This window comes from Armigeres subalbatus, chromosome 2 (assembly GCF_024139115.2).
Source record: "Armigeres subalbatus isolate Guangzhou_Male chromosome 2, GZ_Asu_2, whole genome shotgun sequence".
Taxonomy (NCBI): domain Eukaryota; kingdom Metazoa; phylum Arthropoda; class Insecta; order Diptera; family Culicidae; genus Armigeres; species Armigeres subalbatus.
In genome coordinates, this window is record NC_085140.1 from 130,469,391 (window position 1) to 130,492,286 (window position 22,896).

The 22,896-nt window shown below is 40.6% G+C and overlaps 1 protein-coding gene across 1 annotated transcript in view; it reads left to right on the top strand.

Moving 5' to 3' along the window:
- The window catches only part of LOC134215110 (adenosine deaminase 2-like), a 35,046-nt gene extending 12,827 nt beyond the window's left edge, over positions 1-22,219 (top strand). Inside the window, exons 2-3 of the mRNA XM_062694362.1 lie at positions 20,495-21,678; positions 21,741-22,219. Of these exons, the coding sequence (XP_062550346.1) occupies positions 20,539-21,678; positions 21,741-22,190 (1,590 nt within the window). The 5' untranslated portion in view covers positions 20,495-20,538 and the 3' untranslated portion in view covers positions 22,191-22,219. The remainder of the gene's footprint in view (positions 1-20,494; positions 21,679-21,740) is intronic.
- Positions 22,220-22,896: the final 677 nt, after the last annotated feature.

Here is a 22,896-nt window from a genome sequence, read left to right on the forward strand (position 1 = left end):
CATTGCTGATGGGCTAAAACTTTGGCTCCTCTGGTTTTTAAAAGGTTTATTGCAGTTTTAGCTTGATGTTGCTTGCCTTGGATTTTTTTATATTTATTATTCTAATTTTGAGATGTTTGCCTTGGCGATCACCTCCTCGAATATGATCAGTAAAAGTCTCCAATTTTTCAACGATGGGCCTGCCCACCGTTATATCTTTGAGTAGTTGTGTGTTGGACCCTTGTCATACTTTACCTCTTGGCAATGAATCTGACGAATTTTTTTGATGAGGCGATATACTTCCGCTAACCGCAAGTCAAGCACATATGTATATGAATCCCATATACAGATGTGCTCGATTTGCGATTAGTGGCAGTATAGGCTTTAGAGTTTCAATCACGGTATCGATTTTTGCAATATGAGTCAAACTTATCGTCGATAAAAAATGTGTTGCACGGGGATGCATTCTTCAATAGACGAGAATCTCGTAGTAATATTTATATTTGTAAATATTAGAACGAACGACTTACTGGTTAAAGGGCCGAGAAAGAGAAAAGAGTAAACACCATTGAGAGAGTAAGCTTTCTAAGATGTGTGTAGGACATGTACCTAATAGGCTGCAAAAATCGGTATTTACACACATGGAATTAATTTCCGATTTGTTTATTATTATTATCAATATTTGATCTATTCTTACGCAATCTTCAAACTACAACGGTGTTGAGTTACCAAGCAGAGAAGTGAAAAATATTGAGATAATGATAACATTTGATTGAGCGGTCCATTATTTAAGTGTTGCTGTTGTCAGGAGAATTGATTATTTATTGCAATTAGTGATTGAAATCATATGCAAAAATGGTTTGAATACTTTTTTAAACATTTTAAATCTTGACTTATAAAATACACGGAATTTTCTATTTAAGAATTTAAAATAGAGGCGATGTACACGCATTTGAGATAACGACTTTTTAAAAACAGGCATAGAGAAGATAACTGATAAGATAAAATAAATAAACTAATTTAATCTCACAATGACACTCATTTGTATTTATTTTGTTTATTATCCATTCGACTAAAATAATCCGGAGGGCAAATTTTGATACTGAAAAAAATATCCCTCGGTTTGCTTTTACCAATCAATGCAAAAATTTAAAATATTCATTTTCCAAATGTATTATTCCGGAATCCTTCCAGATTCCCTTGGGATACCAGTGATTTGGCACATACAGTAAAAACGTTTATATTGGTGTTATACTTCTGGAGTACTTCTAAACTTTTTAAGATGAATATACTCTGTGAAGGTCAATATACATCATTGGCGTTTCTCGGAACTTCACGGAGTAACCATCTTAATTTCCAGGGTTTCCGACAAATAATCATCTGTTGAGTCTGTAAAGGACGATATACTTTATTGATAACTCCAGGATCCTTACAGGGTGCCTCGTAGAAACCTAGTAGATGATACATTTTTGCTTGTAAATCAAAACTTATCATGCGACGGCTACATCACAACGCTTTATCTTCATGTTTTGTCACAAATTATGTTCTGATGAATTTGTGAATGATGAAAGACCTCAACGACCACTTTCGGAACCCCGCGTGATGCTTCCGAAATTCCGCAGGAGTGCACCTTTCCGTTCAGAACAAAATATTTCAATAGCTCTTTTTTATAATTTTCCACGAATAAAGTTCATACGAGGAATAATTTCGGAACCACTCGAAGTGGAATCTAAACAAGAATTAAAACTAAACTGACTCTTAAAATTTCACAATTACTGGTTGACGGTGAACAAAGTTTATCAATTTCAAAATTTGCCTTCAGAACACGGATTAAGTACGGTACCTTCTGCTTACAAGATAAAAATAATGGCCTCTATAGACTAAGATAGGTGGGTTTCCTGACCGGAAATTGACTCGGAATTTCTTGCATTGAACCGTTTCAAATAACCAAGTAGTTTTTCCAAGGAATACATATTGTCAATCACTGATAAGTCATGAAATCCCATTGTCGACGGTAAGCCAATGCGTAGGGTGGAAACCACGCATATTTTTTCAAAAAAAAAAAAAAAACAAGCAGCGAAAACAAACATAAACCCATCGGCGCAACATGTGCCGCTTAGCCAAATCAACAACCCATTGTTCCGCCGACAGACAACAAATCATACTCGAAACCATATATGATTCTTGTTAATCTTGACGAATGCGCGAATGATAAGTGCTGTGTGTCGTCGCCCATCACGATTCGTGCCTGTCGGGCACCCACATTAATCATTCGATTTGAATGCTCCACGCAGTTTCCAGGTTTATTTTGAACGCGGCAGCCATTATCAGCAAGAGTTGGATTGTTTTGGCTAGTGTCTTACATAATACAGTGTTGACCCGATTTTGTCACCCCAATTTTTTTTTTAAATTTCGTTCTATTTATTTCCGATAATAATACCGCAAAGAACAACACCGCAAAATTCGACAAGAAATAACGGGTAACGTTCACGCATTTTGCATTTCTAAGTCATACAATGATTCATATTTGTGAAATGAATTAAAAAATTGGTAATATTTTTTTCCCGATTTTGTCACATACCCTGTTTTATCACCCCAAAATTCGCCATGGTGGTGAAAAACTCGGGATCTTACTGTATTTCTCGCTGTATTTATGTATATGTAGCAAGCGATGTAAAAATTTTGGCTGACAGGTTGACTTCTATGGTATATTATCTGTCGTTTATCATTTTATTTTATTAGCATACATCTAAGAAGATATCATTAAATCAACAGTTCAACGTCACAATACTCGGTTGGCAACCACATCTCTTGGTCCGTCCACCTTGTCCACGGATCTGAAGCAAACACCATCTTTGCAGGGTTGATTCTTCAACAAGCCCTACCCATCGTATCCTTCCTACTTTAGTCACCTTCTGAATACTATGTTCTCTGTGGAGTTATGCAAGCTCGCGAAAGGACATCCTTTGCTGTCACACATCGTTCTTTTGCACACTTTCGTTAGCTGTCAGCAACGATCCACCAGCTCGAAGGTATCCCCGTCTGCCGTGATACTGCTCCCAAAGTGGGAACTTTCGCGTTAAGTTTCATCCACCACATGTACTTTGTCTTTGACGCATTCCAGTATAATAAACGCAAAGCAAACAAATTGGATGAATCTATTAAAATCGTCTTCCTGGCTCTGCACATAGTAGCTTATGGGGAAATATTGAACCGCAGGCAAACAAAAATATCTCCTCGTCGTAGTTTTCTGCGGGATTTGATGGACCGGAGTGAGCTTTTGAACCCAAAATCTTCAAACAACCCTTTTTGCTTTTTCCAGTCTTGTAAGTTTTCCAGGGAAGGTTGGGTTTTCGAAGCTCTACGCGGTCTATAATGTCATATGCCGCTTTAAAATGGATCAACTGATGGTGAGTTGAGACCTGATATTCACGGGATTTTTAAAGGATTTGTCGTACAATAAAGATTTGGTGACATGCGACGGAAGATAATCTGGAATATTACTTTGCAGACATCATTTAGGATGGTGATTGCTCGGAAATTCTCACACTCCTGCTGATCGTTTTTCTTGTGAATGTTGCATATGACCCTTTCATTTCTCTGGTAGCTTACCTATTTTCAAGATTCTGACTATCAGCCTGTGCAGACAAGTGGCCACCTTTTCCGGGCCCATATTGATGAATTCAACTCCGATACCATCCAAAGTTTAACTGTTTCTTTGTTCTTTAGTTATTGGAAGGCATCCCGGGCAGAAGCCATGAACAGAATAAGAAAACATGATATGAGCTTGATTGTTATTGATAAAAGATCAGACGACAATATCAAAAATTTGTACCGAAATATCATTTAAATGTCAACATATACTATGGATAAGAACAAACTGATGGCACATGATATCAATCATCACCACACGTTGGTCCAACAAAATGTTTTATCCTTATCCCTGAATATCTAGGCTTGCGGCTTGAAACATTTTCGAAAAGCATTGAGCTTCTACTAGATCTGGCGCGTTTCTTGAGTTCGGCACAGCTGCTCCATCTTCTCGCACTTCGCTTCCACCAGGCGGTGTTTCTTCTCCCAAAAGAGGCGGGTTTGCTGTTACTGATTCTACCTATAGCATTGTATGTTCTACTGGGTATCTTGCGGTACCACGACTGCGTCGTAAATGACTGATTTGTCTGTTTTGAGTTTTATGTGTCACCGAATAATTATATCCACCTTTCGGCCTTGTGGTCTCCGCCCATTTGTCCCTCCCCGTCGTTTGGCCGAAAGTTATTCGGCAGAAAGCCATTTGTTCGAATCGTACGTTTGTCCGAAACGGTTATTAGTTCGAAAATGATTTGGTCGTAAAAAATCATTTGACAGAAAGCAACATACAGCCGAAAGAAACATTTGCCCAAAGACAGTCTTCAAGGTGCAACATGTGTGAGATGTTCACCTAAGTTTGTGCACCCATTCAAACATTGCTTGCTATGTTCGAACTTGCACATAGCCATCTGAACACGAGCCTGAACTCCGATACACCCAGGCGCAATGTACAATGTTCAAACACCGAGTTCAAACTTGGGTTCAAACATATGCGCTTGAACACGAGAATGCTTCGCTTTGGTAAATGAACGGGTTGCTAGGAAAACTATTGTTGATTCTTCACGTTTCCCAGTCTTGTTATTCATATTTCGAATAAGAGGATTTAAGGTCACTCCTGACGGAATCCAAGATTGAAAGTGCTCGCGTTTTCGGGGGCACACCACTCGATACGGAAGCAACGCACAACTGTCATTTTTATTATTTCACGCATGCTGCGACGCAGCAAAGCTAAATCAACACAAATGACAGTTGTGCGCCGCCTTTGAATCGAGTGATGTGCCCCCGAAATCGCGAGCAATTTGGAACTTGGATTCCATCAGGAGTACCCTTAACCAAACTTCAATGAAGGTATGATAAGGTATGATGAAGGTAATTGACACATGTTGTGCACATTTTTTGCACTAGCATAACGAAGCGTTTATAGAGGTGAGGTCTTGATTCAGGCCTTCCACTCACGACGTCTTAGGTTCGAATCTGAATCTGCTCTGAGCGGAGCTTTTTGTTCCATTTTCGAGGTTCTGAAAGCAATTCTTCTTAGGATTTCGGGATTCTGCAATCACCAAAAAACTGATTAGTTCATATTTCTAAAATTTTGGGATAAGATTTTTCTGAGACGTTTGTAAGGAGATAATTTGTTCTACTTACTTCACGGTGGTACTTGATATACATACCGAGAATCTGAAGCGAAGTTTTGGATTGCATAGAGATTTCTTTATGCCAGGGAGAGAGAGGTTTCGACCTTTTTGAAGAACCTTATGATCATCGGGGCTTTAATTCCAGTTTTGATTTTTTAGATTGTAATAACTGAAGATTTTATTTTTTATGAGAGCCATGTAGTTTATAGGACTTTTATGTTTAAGGACTTGTGGGCTCATTTCTGATCTCTGGAGCTCATCGTTTGTAAATTTTATTTGTATTGTATAATGTCATCGGCGTATTTTTTATACATAGCAATATGAGACAGACCCCCTACTAACTTTTTAAATTTCTATCAATTAGAAATTTTAGTTAACAACCAGTTCTTCATCCTCCCCCACTAAACTTTTTGGAATCAACATCTATATTTTATTCACGACTAGCAGACCCAACAAACTTCGTTTTGCCTTAAATTGATTTATTCTCTTATTAGTTCTTAAATTATGCGCAAATTTCTATTTCATCTTCTATTTCATAGGATCCCCACTTTCCAAAGAAGGGAGATGTCTCGAACCATTTGGGAACATTCCCCGGCCCCAAAACCCTCTGCATACAAATTTTCACGCCGATCGGTTCAATACTTTCGGAGTCTATAAGGTTCAGATTAGCATTAGCATTAGCATTGAGCATTTCGCACAAATTCGTAGGTGGTACAAGCCAAGACTATTGTATGAGAGTTGCATCACTTTCATCCGTTACCACAGATATTGATTTGGGACTAATCGATATCTCTTAGATGGGAGCAATGCACTTTCCAATAGTCGAGATCTGTCCTGGCCACGTCCTTGCGAATGCTGAGGAAGGGGAAGGATGGTTTGTTGGACACCTACTTAAGAAAGATGCAGAGAACTCAACGACCTCTCATAGGTGCCACGGGAGGTTTTGGGATTGTGTGGAAGGTTATAACAGTAGGAATCGTTTTGGTAGAACGTGAAACACGGAAAGAACTAAGATAGAAATACAAAGTATAGGAAACGGGACGAGCCTGGAATTGAACCCACGACCTCCTGCTTATAAGACAGAAGCGGTAGCCACTAGACCACCGAGCTCGTCCTTCTTTCGAGGTCTATAAGGTTCAGATAGACAGAAATTCATTTTTATGTATATAGATATGCAAATCCCAACAAAATGCATATGTAACGGATATATAATAATTAGGGGCTACATTTTAGACAGACAAACAGAGACTTGTGTATTTTACCTCGTTTAGAACATAAACGCACGGATACTTTAACGAATCATTACATTGAGGTTACCGGTTGTCTTACCGGGCAAATGCACATAATATTCAGTTGTTATGAATATTATGAATAGTATTCGAAGATTTTTTGCAAAATGTTGAATAAAAAAAATGGTTGTGATATTGAAATATCGGACCAACCGCATACTGTGGGTAGGCGGTAAAGTATCTTATTCAGCTATTCCACCACCCGACAAGGGCTGAAAAGTGCCTTTTATAAAACTGAAACTATTCATGTGCCATTTCTAAAAAAAATCCAAAGACGAGGATTCAAACACTAGTGCCCTGAGTGAACGCCAAACGAGTTACCACTAAGCCATCACCGCCACTGAAGAAGAGAAACCACTTGACCAATATAAACAGATGAACAGCATGCTGTGTGAAAACTGATGTTTAAACTTCCATGTTCAAACCCGTGTGTTTCAACATGGGCGCACACTCGTGTTCAAACTGTGTGCGATTCTGGTTCAATTTATGATGAACTCGGTTTAAATCTAGTATGGATGTTTGAGTACGAACATGCACACGGGAAAACTACACCTGTTAAACGCGGTTCATGTTTCTGTGAAGACTGTCGAAAAGTATTGAGCTTCTACTATATCTGGCGCGTTTCTTGAGTTTAGGCACAGCTGCTCCATCTCCTCGCACATCGCTTCCACCAGGCGGTATTTCGTCTCCCAAAAGAGGCGGGTTTGCTGTCCCTGATTCCACCTATAGCATTGTATGTTCTACTGGGTATCTTGCGGCACCACGACTGCGTCGTAAATGACTGCGTCGTAAATGACTATATTGATATTTAAATGGTATTTTGGTGCAAATTTTTTGATATTGTTGCCAGTTATTTTATATCTTATATCATTCAAGTCCACACGCTCCTAGGTGTAGAGCGGAGCAGATTCTTCCGGCTATCGGTGGAATCCAAGGGGACTTAGTGACGATTAAGCTTGAACCGACGCATCTGATGCTTCCAATCGCTTGTGCGGTTGAAATGGTAGAAGCACTAGAATCGTTGACTATTGGAACACGATTCTTCTTCGGCAGCATTCTGGTGGGAATCAACCGCAAAACTGTTTGAAAATAAGAGCTTCTCACGAAGAGGATTCGATGCTACCATCAGTGGAATTTGTGTGTATGTCTATTCGTCGAACGTCGAAAATAATGCATAGCATCCAGCTGCAAAGAAAACTGATTGTGCCACAAAACTCAGACCAACCTGGCGCAAACAGTGCTTTTGATTAACTAACTTTGGCAAACAAGCTTCGGGATAAGTATCCAGATATCGAGGAGCACCACAGTTCAAGGTTGCTGTGGGCAAATTTCATCAATTCATCGCCAGTACATGAAGAAGATCAGCTGAAAGCATCTAAGGCACCGCCTGTGTCGGAAGCGGCTAGGTTACCGTCAGTGCATAGAAGAGCTGTAGTAGCTCAAACAGTTAATGGGGGATGATCAAGAGATATCGGTGCCATTAAGAAAGATCTTGACCTTGCTATTACTGTACTCCGAAGGGGTAAGGGAGCGTCCTCAAATTACGTAACGCTTAGAGGAGGGAGGGAGTGTTGGGGAAAGTGTGACTATCCATACAAAATTTTCAGATGTTTGATATAAAAAGTGTGACATAGGGGGGAGGGGGGTTTGGAAATGCCCAATTTTTGCTTTACGTAATTAATGGATCTTCCCTAATGAGTAGACTGGAGGTGTTAGAGTTGCGTACAGAGAGTGATGCGAATATATTTTCAGAAATGTCATCTGTAATTCAGCCAAAGGAACCTGAGATTAGTCAACAACTTTCAGCGAAGATTGTAAATTGTACGGATGTGGATCATCAATAAAAAGGCAGGAATGAAATAATGCTCTGTATTTTATCACTTTTTATGTATCGGACATAAGTTTTTAATTTTCGATAATGAAACCCATATTTTTTATATCTTGGTAAAGTCCCTTTTCCGGAAGAAAAGTTCCTCCAGCAAAGTACCCTGAATGTTCAAAAAGCTTCGTACATGGGTAGGTTTTAAATCTATTAACTGTTTGGCACACTTCAAAAAGGGCTGAAGTGTGCTCTGCTCTGTTTCTTATGAGGTCTTTCTTCATCAGTCCAAAAACAATTTCTATAGGGTTAAAGAAAGGGCAATACGCTGGGAGAAATACTGGTATTATACCCATCGAGTTTGGATCACAGTGGATTATTGCTCCGCCTATAATCCATATGAAATGAAACGCAGGGTAGCGCTGAACATGTTTATTGTGCATTGCAAAGCTTTTGCAACATTGAAAGAATTTTTCCCTAGTAAATGTTCCTTGAGTATAAAAGCTATCTATCATTCCAGTCATGTCCGGAAAACACAAAAGGGATACCTTTCCGGCGTAAAATATCACGATTGTCGAAACTTGCTTTATCAAGGAAAAAACAAGATTTTAAATGTCTCATTTCCTTGGCAAACCGAAGAATTTCTTCATCGCGGATTTGAATTGCTCTTCGTTCAATAGTTTTATAAAATAGGCCAAACACGTGCAGTATTGCACAGATAGAAGATGCGCTTATAGAGATGTGGGACCTCTGTTGGGATCGTAGTTTCGCTTCATCGAGATATACAACTTATCAATCAGCTCCACATATCTAAAGTAAACTTTGTATAAATCTGAATGTGTTAATTTTTTTTTCATATCTAGCGAACCAGGTACAAATCAGGGTCAGAGATTTTCCGTAAATGACGTCAAGCTGTGTCTTAGATATTCCTATGAAATAATATCCATACAGTGCGTGATACACTACTGTATTATGGTTGGCATACTGCCGATGACCTTTTTGCGTAATGATATTGATTATTATCTAAGGGAGATATAAGAATTCAACAACAAAATCGGGATTGCAAAAATTACAATTACAACGCTCAGAAGATTCTGTTGGTGGTGTGCGTTCTAGGGAGTATTCGGAATATCTGATGAAGTCAAAGCCATCATCCATTCGCTTTTGTTACCTTGAAACAAATTTCTCTTCTTTCATCCGAGCTCTGGCAAAAAGAAGCATCGGTGGGACGAAATTTCCTGACATGGACGAGCAGGCTGTTGCCATGACTCCGTATTCCGCTGTTATTGTTCCGCCAAACTTATTTCACAGCGACAGGGCCCGTGACTTCTTGTTTGTTCCTGGTTAATAGAAGCATAAATGGTCGGGGTTCTGCCAAACCGCACCAAGTGGCTTTTTGATAGAGTTGCGATATTTTGTTCGCAAAAGGAAACAGAAATCATTTAAATTCATACGTACATTTTCTTTAAGCCTCAGTTTTGAGGTTGAAAGATATCCGATTTGATTTGTGGTCAATTTAATCTATTTAAAGCTTGGGAAAAAATGTTAAACATTTTGGTGGCGCTTGATGCGATTTGGAAGGAACCCGGCCAAATGAGATAAAAGTACGGAAAATACCGTTCGACCGAAAAAAAAACTAAGAATAACCATTACCTATGGCCGAAACATATCTGGCTGAAAGGCATTTGGCCGAAAATGTCATTTAGCCAAACACTTCTCACTCCTGATTTCTCACTTCTAGCTTCTCACTAAGAAAAGTTAGAAGTGAGAAATGAATGGCCATTTGGCCGAATTAGCCGTTTGGCTTAAAAGGCGACATATGACCGACAAAGATATACGGCGAAATGGTCATTTGTTCTGAAAAGGTCAGTTTGTCATTCGGTAGAAAGGGCAATTCGGCCAAAAATGTCATTTAGTCGAATATGTCATATGGTCGAATATGTATTTGACCAAGTGTAAATGAAGAACTAACTTCCATAATGCACGAGAAAGCAAAACAATATTTTCAACGACTTATCTGCTTTTGTCAACAAGGAATCTAACGTCAATTTGTCGAATCTGATAGCACTCTCACGCAAACCAACACAATCAACAGGTAGCAGAAGCCTTCATCTACGTATTGATGGTGTTGGTTTGCGTGGGAGTGCAATCAGATTCGACAAATCGATGTTTGAATCTTTGTTTACAAAAGCAGATAAGTCGTTTTGAAAATTTGGTATTCAAAGGCATCATCACTGCAAGGTGGATATGTTAGTGTTTTTAGAGACTCATAGCTGTTAAAATAAGAAGGACTTTCAATGGTGCCAACAGCCAAACAACAAAACTGAGATGAAGAAAAGTGCCAAATTTGCAAAATTGTATTTTATTTTCAAATCGACGAAATTAAGGTAATTTTTTGCGCTAGTAGTAAGGTTGGTCGTCTAGTTTCCTTTGGTATACAAATATCGGCAGCCCTTACTTTGCACTGTTAAATGTGCAAAAACAATACATAAAAAGCCTTGATCAATCCACCTAGCGGTGTTGGTCCTTTTTTAGTGCAAAAAAACATACAAAAAATATGGGTGAGTGCTTTTTAGCGTATTTTGCGTATAAAAATAGTATTTTGGCCATAACTTTTGATCCCATTGTCCAATCTGGCCAATTTTCAATAGCAAACAATGGGGCAGGATTTGCAATCGAATGGAACTTTTTGTAGTTCGGCCAACGCTAAGTTCCAAAAAGTGTGTCTACAAAATTTTGTACACATACACACATACACACATACCTACATACATACACACAAACAGGGCTGCGAAATGGTGAGTTGACATCTGGGAAGGAGCGACCTACATAGCTCTGGTCCTCACAAGTTCCAATCTCAAGCTTCCAGGGGGCTTCCGATGACAATCGACCGCCAGCTAAGGGTTTTGTACTTAGCTGGCAGTGCAGCCTGGGCACTGTTGTTCTTCTGACATAAGCTAGAGTGAGAGGACTTAAGTCGAGTCAAGTACGAGACACTGAAGACGGCCTTACTGTTGAGGTCGAAATACGTATCTGTCAAGATACAATTAAGTGGTGGAATTCAATGGGATTGTATAAACTCGTCTTACATTTTTTTCCTATAAAGGGTGCAATCAAGTAACAGAAAACCCGAGTACAAAACTTTATAATCGTATGGTTTTTATGGTGAGTCAACATGCAGTACCTTTGAAGTGTTGAATGGTGCTGTGGTAGAGTGAAGGACTTTCAATCACAAGATCCATAATTCGAATCCAGTTTTATATTTTGACGTAGGACTTACGTCTTTCTTTACTATACTGGGTGTCATTTAGATTTTTGGAAATCGAGAGCGTCACGCTGGAAAGGAAGATTTTGAACGTTTCTATCGCCTTTATCTTTCGATGAATTTTTAGAATTATATATCAATCGACCTGGACACTCTCCACCATTTTGCCTATTTTATTGAAACTTATTAACGATTAGCTACTGAGAATTTCAATTCTTGTCAAAGCCAGTCAAAATTTCATATGTAACCAATCCCGTGCATTCCTAACACGGACATCAGAATGCGGTATGTCACGGTATGTTCAGGTCTACCGAAAGATTTTCTTTGTGTAAAAAAGAAGCAGTGCCTGCCGTGTGCGAGTCATTACAATTTGTGACAGCAGCGCGTACTGACGTGCTTTTTGTTCCCGCATTTTTCGTTTCGTTCGTTCGTTTGTTCGTTCGCTGTGTTTACCTACACAGCGACAGCATACAGTCACCAGCGGTAGAACTGCCGGTGGGTGGGTCTGCGAATATGCATAAAAGAAGTGGGCGCATTTTTTTGTCATTCTGTGCTTGATGATGGTCGGATGCAGTGGTGTCGGTTGCGATGGATGCAATCGCCCATCGCATCTCTCGGGGTTCACGGCTACAGGCCGGTGATGGCTGTGGCAGCGAGGGCAGCGGTGGTGGATGAGGAAGAATAAAATTAGAGAGATTTGGTCTGCTCATCCAGGTGATGGGTTTCATAATCCATATGATCCCGGGATGGGTATGAGTCATGTCATATGACTGACCATATGTTAAGTTGTGCTTGGTACTGAACCACACGTACATTGAAACATGGTTATACTATAACAGTTCTGATTCCCTAGAAAAAAATAAGTACGCTGATGAAAATAAAAATTCGATTAAAATAATTACTTTCATTTATTTGCAAAAGGCATTAGCAATTAAAGATGCACAATCAGCAATAGTGTTAATATCCATTTTAGATTTGAAAAATTCGCTGTCTTACATGTTACATGTAAAGAAAGTCCGTAAAAAATAATTTACAGAAGAATATTTAAATAAACTTTATCTTATTTTTTGTTTTTCATTTTCTGAGAAATTGTATTATTAAACTTGACGTAGACTCGGAGTTTGGGATCAAAACATTAAATAATTTTTCGTTGACGTATTAGCAGTACCTCCTCTATTTTAGTAGGGTTACTGCTCCTTGACTTGTTTCTTATTGTTGTGATTTTTCAGCAGTAAGCACGCATGTTAGCAAAAAGAAGCAACGAAATTGGTGCTGTATTTCTTTGTTTGGAAAACGGGACAGTTCCCCTAAAATAGCACATTTTGCCCAAGTCTGGATGTTTTGTAAATAAATTTTTTAAACATCATCAATAAGAAATCTATAGATGCCCTACATTTGCTTGAGTAAATAAGGGCTTAATAGTTAGAAACAAAAAATTCTAATTATGTATTTGATTATGAGTTTTATTTCCAGAAGTTTTGAATAAACAAATTGCTAATAATTCTACACAGCATGGAAGTTGTCGTTTCCAATATCAATACCTATAATCAAACTCTGATCCAAAAGTTAGAAGTTAAATGTAAATACGTTACGTTCATACAAGTCCTACGTCTACTCGCGGTTATGTTGAAAACATTACCCATTGCTCGTTTTTTATTATATTTTTTTTCCACTGTAGTATTTTGCAACAATATTGCAATTTTACTGCAATCGAAGGATGTTTCCGTAGGATCCACCCCTTGCGCTTTTTAGATTGCAAGTGAGTTATATTTGAACCGGTGCCAGCGAAAGTGGTACATGTCACATTGAGTAAATTTTACAGGAGACGCATTTTTCCAAAAACTTTGAATAATAAATTCAAATTAGCAATTTTCTGCATCTCAAGTGTACCAACATGTTATGACTGATGTGCCTAAAGGTAGTAATGAGAAATATGCGATGTTTCTTGACAAATTTCAAGTTTGTTGGAACAAAATGCACATGTACCACTATTAATGGGAACAAAATGCAACAGAAACCGAAAATCGTTGCCAGTAAAAGTGGTACATGTACATTTTTAAAATTATTTTAAACGGCAGTAAACGAAATAGGGTTAAAATCTGTAGCGGAAACATCCATGTTGTCAAATTTTCTTTTCAATAAGTTGATTTTAGTGGGTAGAACTGTACATGTACCACTTTTTCTGGCAACGAAATGGCCATTGTGATATATACCAGAAATTAAAATGTGCATATCTCCAAATTTAATTGTCAAAATTCACTATTTCTTCTTTCCCTTACTAAATCTTTGCGATTAGAAGCCGTTGGTGTAAAAAACTCAAAATTGACAAAAATGGTTTATGTACCACTTTTTCTGACAACGGTTCATTTGATGGCACATACGCAAAGATTGTTTCTTTCCAAATAGTTGCAACACAGTGAAATGTTCAGTAGTGAAACAAATTGTGCTGCTTGGGTAGGCGACAACCCCTTCGCAAGAGGTGGGTTGTTCAGGTCTCCGCCTAGGAGGCCAGAGGCAATAGTGCACAGCGCCAGCGTGGGTCACTTAACCTTCTCCACGGCTTGGCCGGGAGAGGTTATAGACGACCCACGGCTTGTAGAGGCGATGAACCGCAAAGGCGATGGGCTTTCGGCCTTCGAGGTGGCGACGGAACAGCTGGACGCCATCATCGACTTTGCGTCATCGAAGCATAATATCAGTAAGGACCTCAAGAGGAGCTTGCTGAAACTTCAAAAGTCGATGTTGGACGCCAAGCTGGAGAGGGCGGTCGGGACGGCCAAGTGTAAACCCGTGAAATCCGTGAAGTCGAGGTCTACCCAGACTGAGACCCAAGGATTCGCGGACTCGGGCAAGGTCGAATCGACCGAGGGCGTGCCAGCGAAGACGGTGGTGCCTAAGTCTACCCAGACTAAGGCTCAAGTATTCACGGGCACGTCGAGAGTGACTGCTCCAACGGAGCAGACACAAAACGGGGGAGACAGTCTCCAGGGGATGAGCTCCCTGGGGGCCGCTCCAAAACGCGGAGGGTTACTACCCCGAACAAGGGTAGTGGGGCTGGGAAGCTGAACCCCGGCCAGGTACCTCCAAAACCGAGGGAGGAAGGACCTGGAAAGGTCCGTCCACCCAGGAAAGACGGTGGTAAGGGGTTACGGCAGGCTGAGAGCTCTCAGCCGCCTCAGACCAGGAAAATAGAGGAGGATGACGCCTCCTGGACCCTGATCAAGAACAAGAGGAAACCGAAGACGTCAATGGCCGAAAAGAAGGCCCAGGCGAGTGAGGGTAGCAAGAAGTCTAGGATAGGCGACAATCGCTCCAGGGGCGATGCCCTAATCATCAAGACGTACGAGGCTAAGAACTCGGACGTCTTGAAGGCGATGAGGAGTGACGTCAAGCTCGGTGAACTCGGCGCCGACGTACGTCGAATAAGACGTACCCGGATGGGCAAGACGATCCTCGAGCTAAAGCGGGGCGTCACGCAAAAGGGCGCCGCCTACAAGAAGTTGGCGGAGGAAGTCCTAGGCGAGACGGTCAAGGTGAGGGCAGTCACGACGGAGGTGAATCTAAAGGTTAAAGACCTGGACGAGATCACCGAAGTCGAAGAGCTCGTCACGGCACTGCGGCGAAAGTGTGAAGTGGAGACGCCCACCGTAGCCGTTCGGCTACGGAAAGGTCCGGCAGGGACGCAGGTAGCATTGGTTAGGCTATCTGCAGCGGACGCCTCCAAGGTAGTCAAGTTAGGGAGCGTCAAGGTGGGATGGTCGGTGTGCCCTGTGAGCATATACGAACAACCCGAAGTTTGCTTCAAGTGCCTGGAATCGGGGCACAAGCAATGGGACTGCAAAGACCCTGACAGAAGCAATCTCTGCCGACGCTGCGGATTGGAGGGACATAAGGCACAATGTTGCTTATGTGTGTGCGCAGGTTTAGAGGAAACGGCGGAACACGTGTTGTTCGTGTGCCCACGTTTTCGCGCAATGCGTGACCACATGCTTGCCACATGTGGTCTGGACACTACCCCGGACAACCTAGTTCGGAGGATGTGTAAAGATGAAGTTGGCTGGAACGCCATTTTATCGGCTATCGTCCAAATCATCTCGGAGATCGGGCTTGGTAGTCATATGGCTACTGCTTCTGCCTCATACGCAGGAGGTCGTGGGTTCAATCCCAGGTCCGTTCCATTATCCTACTTTGTATATTTCTCTAAATTTCTCATGTTCTAGCAATCGCTAGAACTGGAAATGGACTTCCATACCATTTCCATTACTATTCCTATACCTTCAACTTCAGTATTCTGACAGTAATCTGCTAGAATTGGAAATGAACTACAGAGCTCGTTTCCTACATCCAATAAGAAATTCATAAATTGCCTTCTCCTATCTATCACATTGGCAGCTCGTTAACCAAGACGGACTTCTGCCTCTCGAACCTAATCCAAAAATTCCAACAAATTCCGCATGAACTCGTGGCAAGTGCAGAGGTATATACGGCTTGTAGTGGGCGAGTGATTGCATCATCATTTCCTCCCCCTACATTACATTGACTTGCATTCTGACGTGGCAGGCGCCACTATGACTTGATAAATGAGATCACCAGTACTTGTACATTGAAGATGTGTGTTAGTCCCAAGCAAACATCTGTTGGTTCCCTGTGCAAGAACAACTGATCTGGTCATAATGGAGTAGCAACTACGAGCAGTCGATCAAGCTCAAGCTATCGTCCAAATCGTCTCGGAGCTACACAGAAGGTGGCGCGTGGACTCAAGAATGGCTAGTTCAGGCGCAAATAAGAGGTGGTCCAAGGGTTCGGAGTCGGCTTCATGGGTCATACCTGTGGTCATGCCCTGTGGTCGAACTCGATCATTTTATCGAACAAGCGGCCGCGCGAAGAACAACATGGTATCGTCAACCGGGTGGTTTCCGAGCCCGACGACGGAAAGGGGTCCTCGTCAAGGCTCGGGCAGGCGTAGGCACCGCGTCGGCAAGTCCCTCTGTGTGTTGGCGAATAGGCCCTATCGCAGAGAGGTCAATTTGGGGTGCACGCGGCATCCTCATACCAGTCGTGCAGAGGGAAGCAGGTACGAAGTCGACCCTTCCTACCTTCCGAGGACATAGGGCGTGGTAAGGCCACCTGGAAAGCCGGCAATGCGCTGGCACGATACCATTGTGTTCTTCTAAAAAAGCGAGTCACGATGTTCGATGCTGCAAGGACACGCAGCTAACCTCGAGGGTGCGTTGTGCACTGGCCTCCCTTTGAAGCATTACTTTCTAGTTGTACCGAAGGGCTTGGCGGCAATGGAAACGGTTCAACGGGTCGGAGATGTAGTCCTGCCTCCCTCGTTTGCTGTTGGAGGTGGTCCCTAATCCCGCACTTCCTGGACAACCCAGGATGTCTGTTGAATAGATTCCCCCTCCATTGCTTGGGAAGAGAAAAAAAATACACATAAACAGACATCACCTCAATTCGTCGAGATGAGTCGATTGGTATATAACACTATGGGTCTCCTAGCCTTATATCAAAAGTTTGGTTTTGGAGTAATCTTATAGCCTTTACGTATACTTAGTATACGAGAAAAGCAAAAACTGAAAAACGATCCATAAATAACAACTGATTGTTTCATAAAACGCTACCATAAATCAAAAAAAAAAAACTCAGGAGTACACATAAAGAATAATTTATAATTTTTAATAACTAAGCTAAAATTTAGTTATGGATCAAATGGCCAGAATAATTGATCAATGCGCAAATTTAAAGTTTTATGGGTCAAAATATGTTTTTTTTATGGATTTATGGATCATTTGTCATACGTTCATGGGAAAAAAGCAAGAATTGCATTGTTTTTTCTTGATCATGTTAAAGGAACATATTTTCTAACCCGTAACGCTGGGTAGACACCTTTACATGATGTGTTACGGGGTAAGATCTACCACGGTTTCATTGCCAGCTACAGGCAAATCCTGACCCAACGAATACCTTGTCGCTAAGTCGGTGGCCTCTCGTTAAGTAAGTACCACATCAACACTTCCTTCCTCTCCCTAGTTACGGTGAAGATGGGCGTGGCCAGGAGTAGTAATCCTCATGCTTTTGTTATTTTTGTTTAAGACTGAAAGCAGGACCACTCCCCTTCTTGATTTCTGATAGCATTCTAGATAAGGTTCTCAAAAGTAAAACATGAGTATCACTAGTTTCCAATCTACGAATCACACCGTAATAATGCTAATGCTAATGCTAATGCTAATATTAAAGGAACATATTTTCTTATTAATGGCTAATTTTTAGCTCATATATGAATCATAAAATTATTCTTCATGGAATCTCTCGAACTATTTTATGGATTTATGGTAGCGTTTTATGGAACATTCAGATGTTATTTACGGATCATTTTTAATTTTTTCATGGATCCATCTTTATTGTTTACTAGCTTTGTTTCGCCTAAAATTGATTTATTCTCTGATTAGTTCTCGAATTATGCAGAAATTACTGTTTCATTGGTGTGGGAGCCCCCCTTTCCATAAGGGGCGGAGCTTCGAACTACCAGAGAAACATATCTTTTCTTCCAAAACCTCTACATGCCAGATTTGGTTCAATTTGCTTGATTAATTCTCGAGTTATGAAGAAACGTGTGTTTCATTTGTATGGAAGCCCACCTTTCAAAAGAGGGGCGGGGTATCGAACCATCTTAAAATCCTTCCCCAGCCCCAAAAACCTCTGCATACAAATTTTCACGCCGATCGGTTCAGTAGTTTCTGAGTCTATAAGGTTCAGACAGACAGAAATGCATTCTTATGTATATAGACTAGCAGACCCGACGAACTTTGCATCGCCTAAAATTGATTTATTCTATGATTAGTTCTTGAGTTATGCAGAAATTTCTGTTTCATTTGTATAGGAGCCCCCCCTTTCCAAAGGGGGAGGGGTCTCGAACCATTTTAAGAACCTTCCCCGGCCCAAAAACTTCTACATACAAATTTTCACGCCGATCGGTTCAGCAGTTTCAGAGTCTATAAGGTTCAGACAGACAGAAATTCATTTTTATGTATATAGATAATATAATATGTAAAAGTATGTTTTGCCTATAAATATCGGCGTAATACAAACAAAGGAATTTGAGTGAGCACGCGCAGCTTGAAGTTTGTATGAAAATTACTACGAAAACTGTAACTTTTATAGCAAACCGTTCCCCAACGCTTCCAATTGTGCTCTTAAAATATATTGGTACACGCTTAAAATTTTCGACCGATCTCGGCTGTGCAAATCTCAGTTAAAGTTCGTTCGCTGAAATATCGGCTGAATAGACGGATGATTACGGCGGGTCCTTTGAGTGCCGCAGTAAACAAATTGCTTTTTCAGCTGAGTTATCAGCACTGCAGAATGTCACGAACCGAGCAAGTGTGTACATTGACAACATAGGAAATTTCACAAGAAAACAGGTCTCGCGCTTAGTTTCATAGGGGCATAACTGTATATATCGATTTCTTTCCGTCGATGTTTTTTTTCATTATTGTATCGAATTGCGCTAGTTTGTCGATGATTCAATGGTTTGGTGTGCTAAAGGATGATTGTATCTTGCACCAGAACCAATAATCACGGTTGTAGCTTTTGAAACAATTGAGTTATTAACAAAATATAAAATCGATTAAGAGAAATCGATCAATACAGTTACGCCCCTGTAAAACTAAGCGCGAGAGGTCGTCTTTATTGCGAAACGATTTGATGCTTTTAAGAAAAGTTATTAAGGAAATACTGAATAGTGAGATATTCAATTAAACACGTAAAAGAACACACTTAGTTCAGCTCGGCATTTTTTAATTCTTTTGCCGAGATTCGCACAGCCGTGCGATCGGTTCGTGACATTCTGCAGTGCTGATATCTCAGCTGAAAAAGCAATTTGTTTACTGCGGCACTCAAAGGACCCGCCGTAATCATACGTCTATTTAGCCGATATTTCAGTGAACGAACTTAAACTGAGATTTGCACAGCCGAGATCTGTGAAAATTTTTAAGTTTGGCGCCTTTCAGCTTAGGAAGTATTCTATGTAGTCAACGTGTTCATTACATTAAAATAGTTCATGGGCCACCTCACTCAACGGCCTTTCACATAAGGGTCGATTTTCACAATAATTTCCATACAAACTTCAAATGACATGTGCACAATCAAACTTTATCCAAATGTACTTAAAATTTGGGAGGATTAATGAAATGGTAAATTCAATTGTTTAAGCATTGGGAAGCAAAAAAGTCAAAATTTGAATCACCATAATCGAGCCACGACCCGTATGAAATCATCTTCTTCTATCTTCTTCTATATATATCTTCTTCTTATATATAAAAATGAAATGGTCTGTGTTCGTATCCGCATAACTCGAAAACGGCTGGATGGATTTTTTTCATTTCTTCAGCAGAAACATTCGTTATAGTTTCCGACGGGTTTATATGATATTTCCTAATGCGAAAATTACGAATAAAGGTGAGCAAACCGTGAATAACTAAAATTGTGATTCCTATGCGAACTTTGCATGGGCAGTTCGGAACGCACATTCTCGCCTACTGTGCAGGACAACGTCTGCCGGGTCAACTAGTCTATATAATAAAAATGAAATGGTCTGTGTTCGTATCCGCATAACTCGAAAACGGCTGGATGGATTTTCTTCATTCCTTCAGCAGATATGTTCGTTATAGTTTCCGACGGGTTTATATGATATTTCCTCATGCGAAAATTACGCGAAAGGTTGTGCAAATTGTAAAAATCCAAAATTAGGATTCGTATGAAAATTTCACATGAGCATTATCGCCTACTACGCAGGACAACGTCTGCCGGGTCGACTAGTCATAAAATAATAAACAATAAAATAAAAATTGCTTTAATGAATACATATAATTTTATTGCCTTTCAATAACCTTGATTTTGCTTTCTCATTGCACAGATCTAATCGAATTTTCTTCCCAACGAGTAAATCCTACCTGAAGCATGATGAAATTTATAATCGCCATCATTTGTGTATTAAATTTCGCAAAACTTTCCGAACCCCTACATCTCATCAGTCCCAACGTATCAGTTACAAAGAGCAAAGCAGTCAGCAGCAGAAGGCCAACCTATGAGGAGTATAAACGACAACGAAAGAGCTTCCTACAGGCGGAGGAGCACCTCTTTCTCGGTGCCAATGTGACCCTGAACGATAACGAGCAGCTTGTGAACAAATTCGTTATGCAGCTGAAGCTGGAGGAGCTAAGAGAAGGCTTTAACGACAGCTACAATTTCCTACCGGCACGGCATTTCTTCGAAGTGCTGGATCGCTTCGGGCAGTCCAAGCTGTTCAAAATCATTCGAAGGCTGCCGAAAGGGGGCGTGCTACATGCGCATGACACGGCATTGGGTAGCACCGATTTAATTGTGAATGCAACCTATCGGGAAAATTTGTGGCAGAAAGGCGAATTTGGGAAAGCTGACGGTCCATCTTATAAATTTTCCCGGGAAAAACCTGGAGATGATTGGTCGCTGGTATCGGAAATTCGAAAGTGGATGACTGATGAAGTGTATGATGCCAAGGTGGAAGAATTGTTCAGTCTATACAATGCAGATCCACTGAATGCCTATAAAAGCTTGGATGACGTATGGAGCAAATTCCAAAACCTATTCAGGTGCTTAGACCCGTTAATTACTTTTGAACCAGTATGGAGACAGTATTATCACGATTCCCTGCAACAGTTTTATGACGACCAGGTGCAGTACTTGGAATTCAGAGGAGTGCTGCCGGATGTTTACGACTTGGATGGAAAGATTTACAGCGCTGAAGACGTTGTTCAAATGTACTACGACGAGACGGAACGATTCAAGGCAAGTCATTCGGGTTTTATTGGTGTGAAATTTATCTACGCACCTGGTCGCTATGCGAGTGATGATAAGTTTCAAGAAATTCTCGACACGGCCGTTCGTCTGCATGAAGCATTTCCAAACTTTCTAGCAGGATTCGATTTGGTGGGTCAAGAAGATCCGGGGAGGTCACTTTTTGAATTTGCACCCGCACTACTTAAGCTTCCGGACTCCATCAACTTTTACTTCCACGCTGGTGAAACCAACTGGTATGGAATGAAAACAGATCAGAATTTGGTATGTTTGGATAATTTTAATTATACTTCGTAAAACATATAACTTTTTTTCAACACTTTCAGATCGATGCAGTTCTGCTCGGCAGCAAACGAATCGGTCACGGATTCGCTGTTCTAAAGCACCCGAAAGTGCTCAAGGAGGTCAAACGCCGTCAGATTTGTCTCGAAATTAATCCCATCTCCAACCAGGTGTTGAAACTAATTGACGATCAACGGAATCATCCGGCGGCGTTGCTATTTTCGGATAACTACCCCGTGGTGGTGTCCTCGGATGATCCTTCGTTTTGGCGAGCAACCCCACTGAGTCATGACTTTTACCTTGCGTTCACCGGAATAGCGTCGGCAGGACATGATTTGCGATTGCTGAAACAGCTGGCCCTGAATTCCATCGAGTACAGTGCATTGAGTAAGGATGAAAAAAAATCAGCCAAGGAAAAATGGAAACGGGCGTGGTATGAGGAAATCAATGCCCTGGTTTTGGACATTGTTGCTGGAAAATATTCGGAAGAATAAATTGATGATGTTGAAAATATAAAAAAAAATATTCTATTTGGATGACCCTTGCAATAGATCTAATTAATCGCAGTGGCATAGAGAACAGAAATATGAGCCTGTTTTCCAGCTGTAGAATACAATGGGGCAAGTGGGTGAAAGTAATCGTATAGCACCCCAAGCAACCAGAAGTTCGGATAAGAAGGGCTATTTTGGCTTAATCAGCTCTCATTTTAAGTAATTTTTGTATGTACCGGAACTTTAAGTGAACTTCAAAGTTCTGTTAAGGATGCTTGGAACTTGATGTGAACCATAGTGAACCAATTAGTTCGGTTAAGAGTAAATTTAAGTAAAATCTGAACTTCTGGTTGCTTGAGACAGGTTCTAAGAGTCTTAATAGTTGAATCGTCATTCCCTGTGAGCAAGATTCAATCAACATCTGTCTTACTGAAAACTATTTTTCTTCGTCCGATCATATTTTGTGACTGTATGTGATATATAAACGACATCTACACAAGATAGGAAAGTAAGAAAAAACCATTCAGTTTCATTCATTACTTCAAAAAATCTTTACCGTGGATTTCCGATAATGTGTCTGTTATGTAATGTTATACAAAGTTGTAGCGCAGCTTCTTCCAATACATTTTGCTAGACAAGCTTTTTCTGTAGCTCTACAGTTGGCTGATTTAGAGCAGTTTTACCTAATTGGATTAGTGTGTACCTCAAA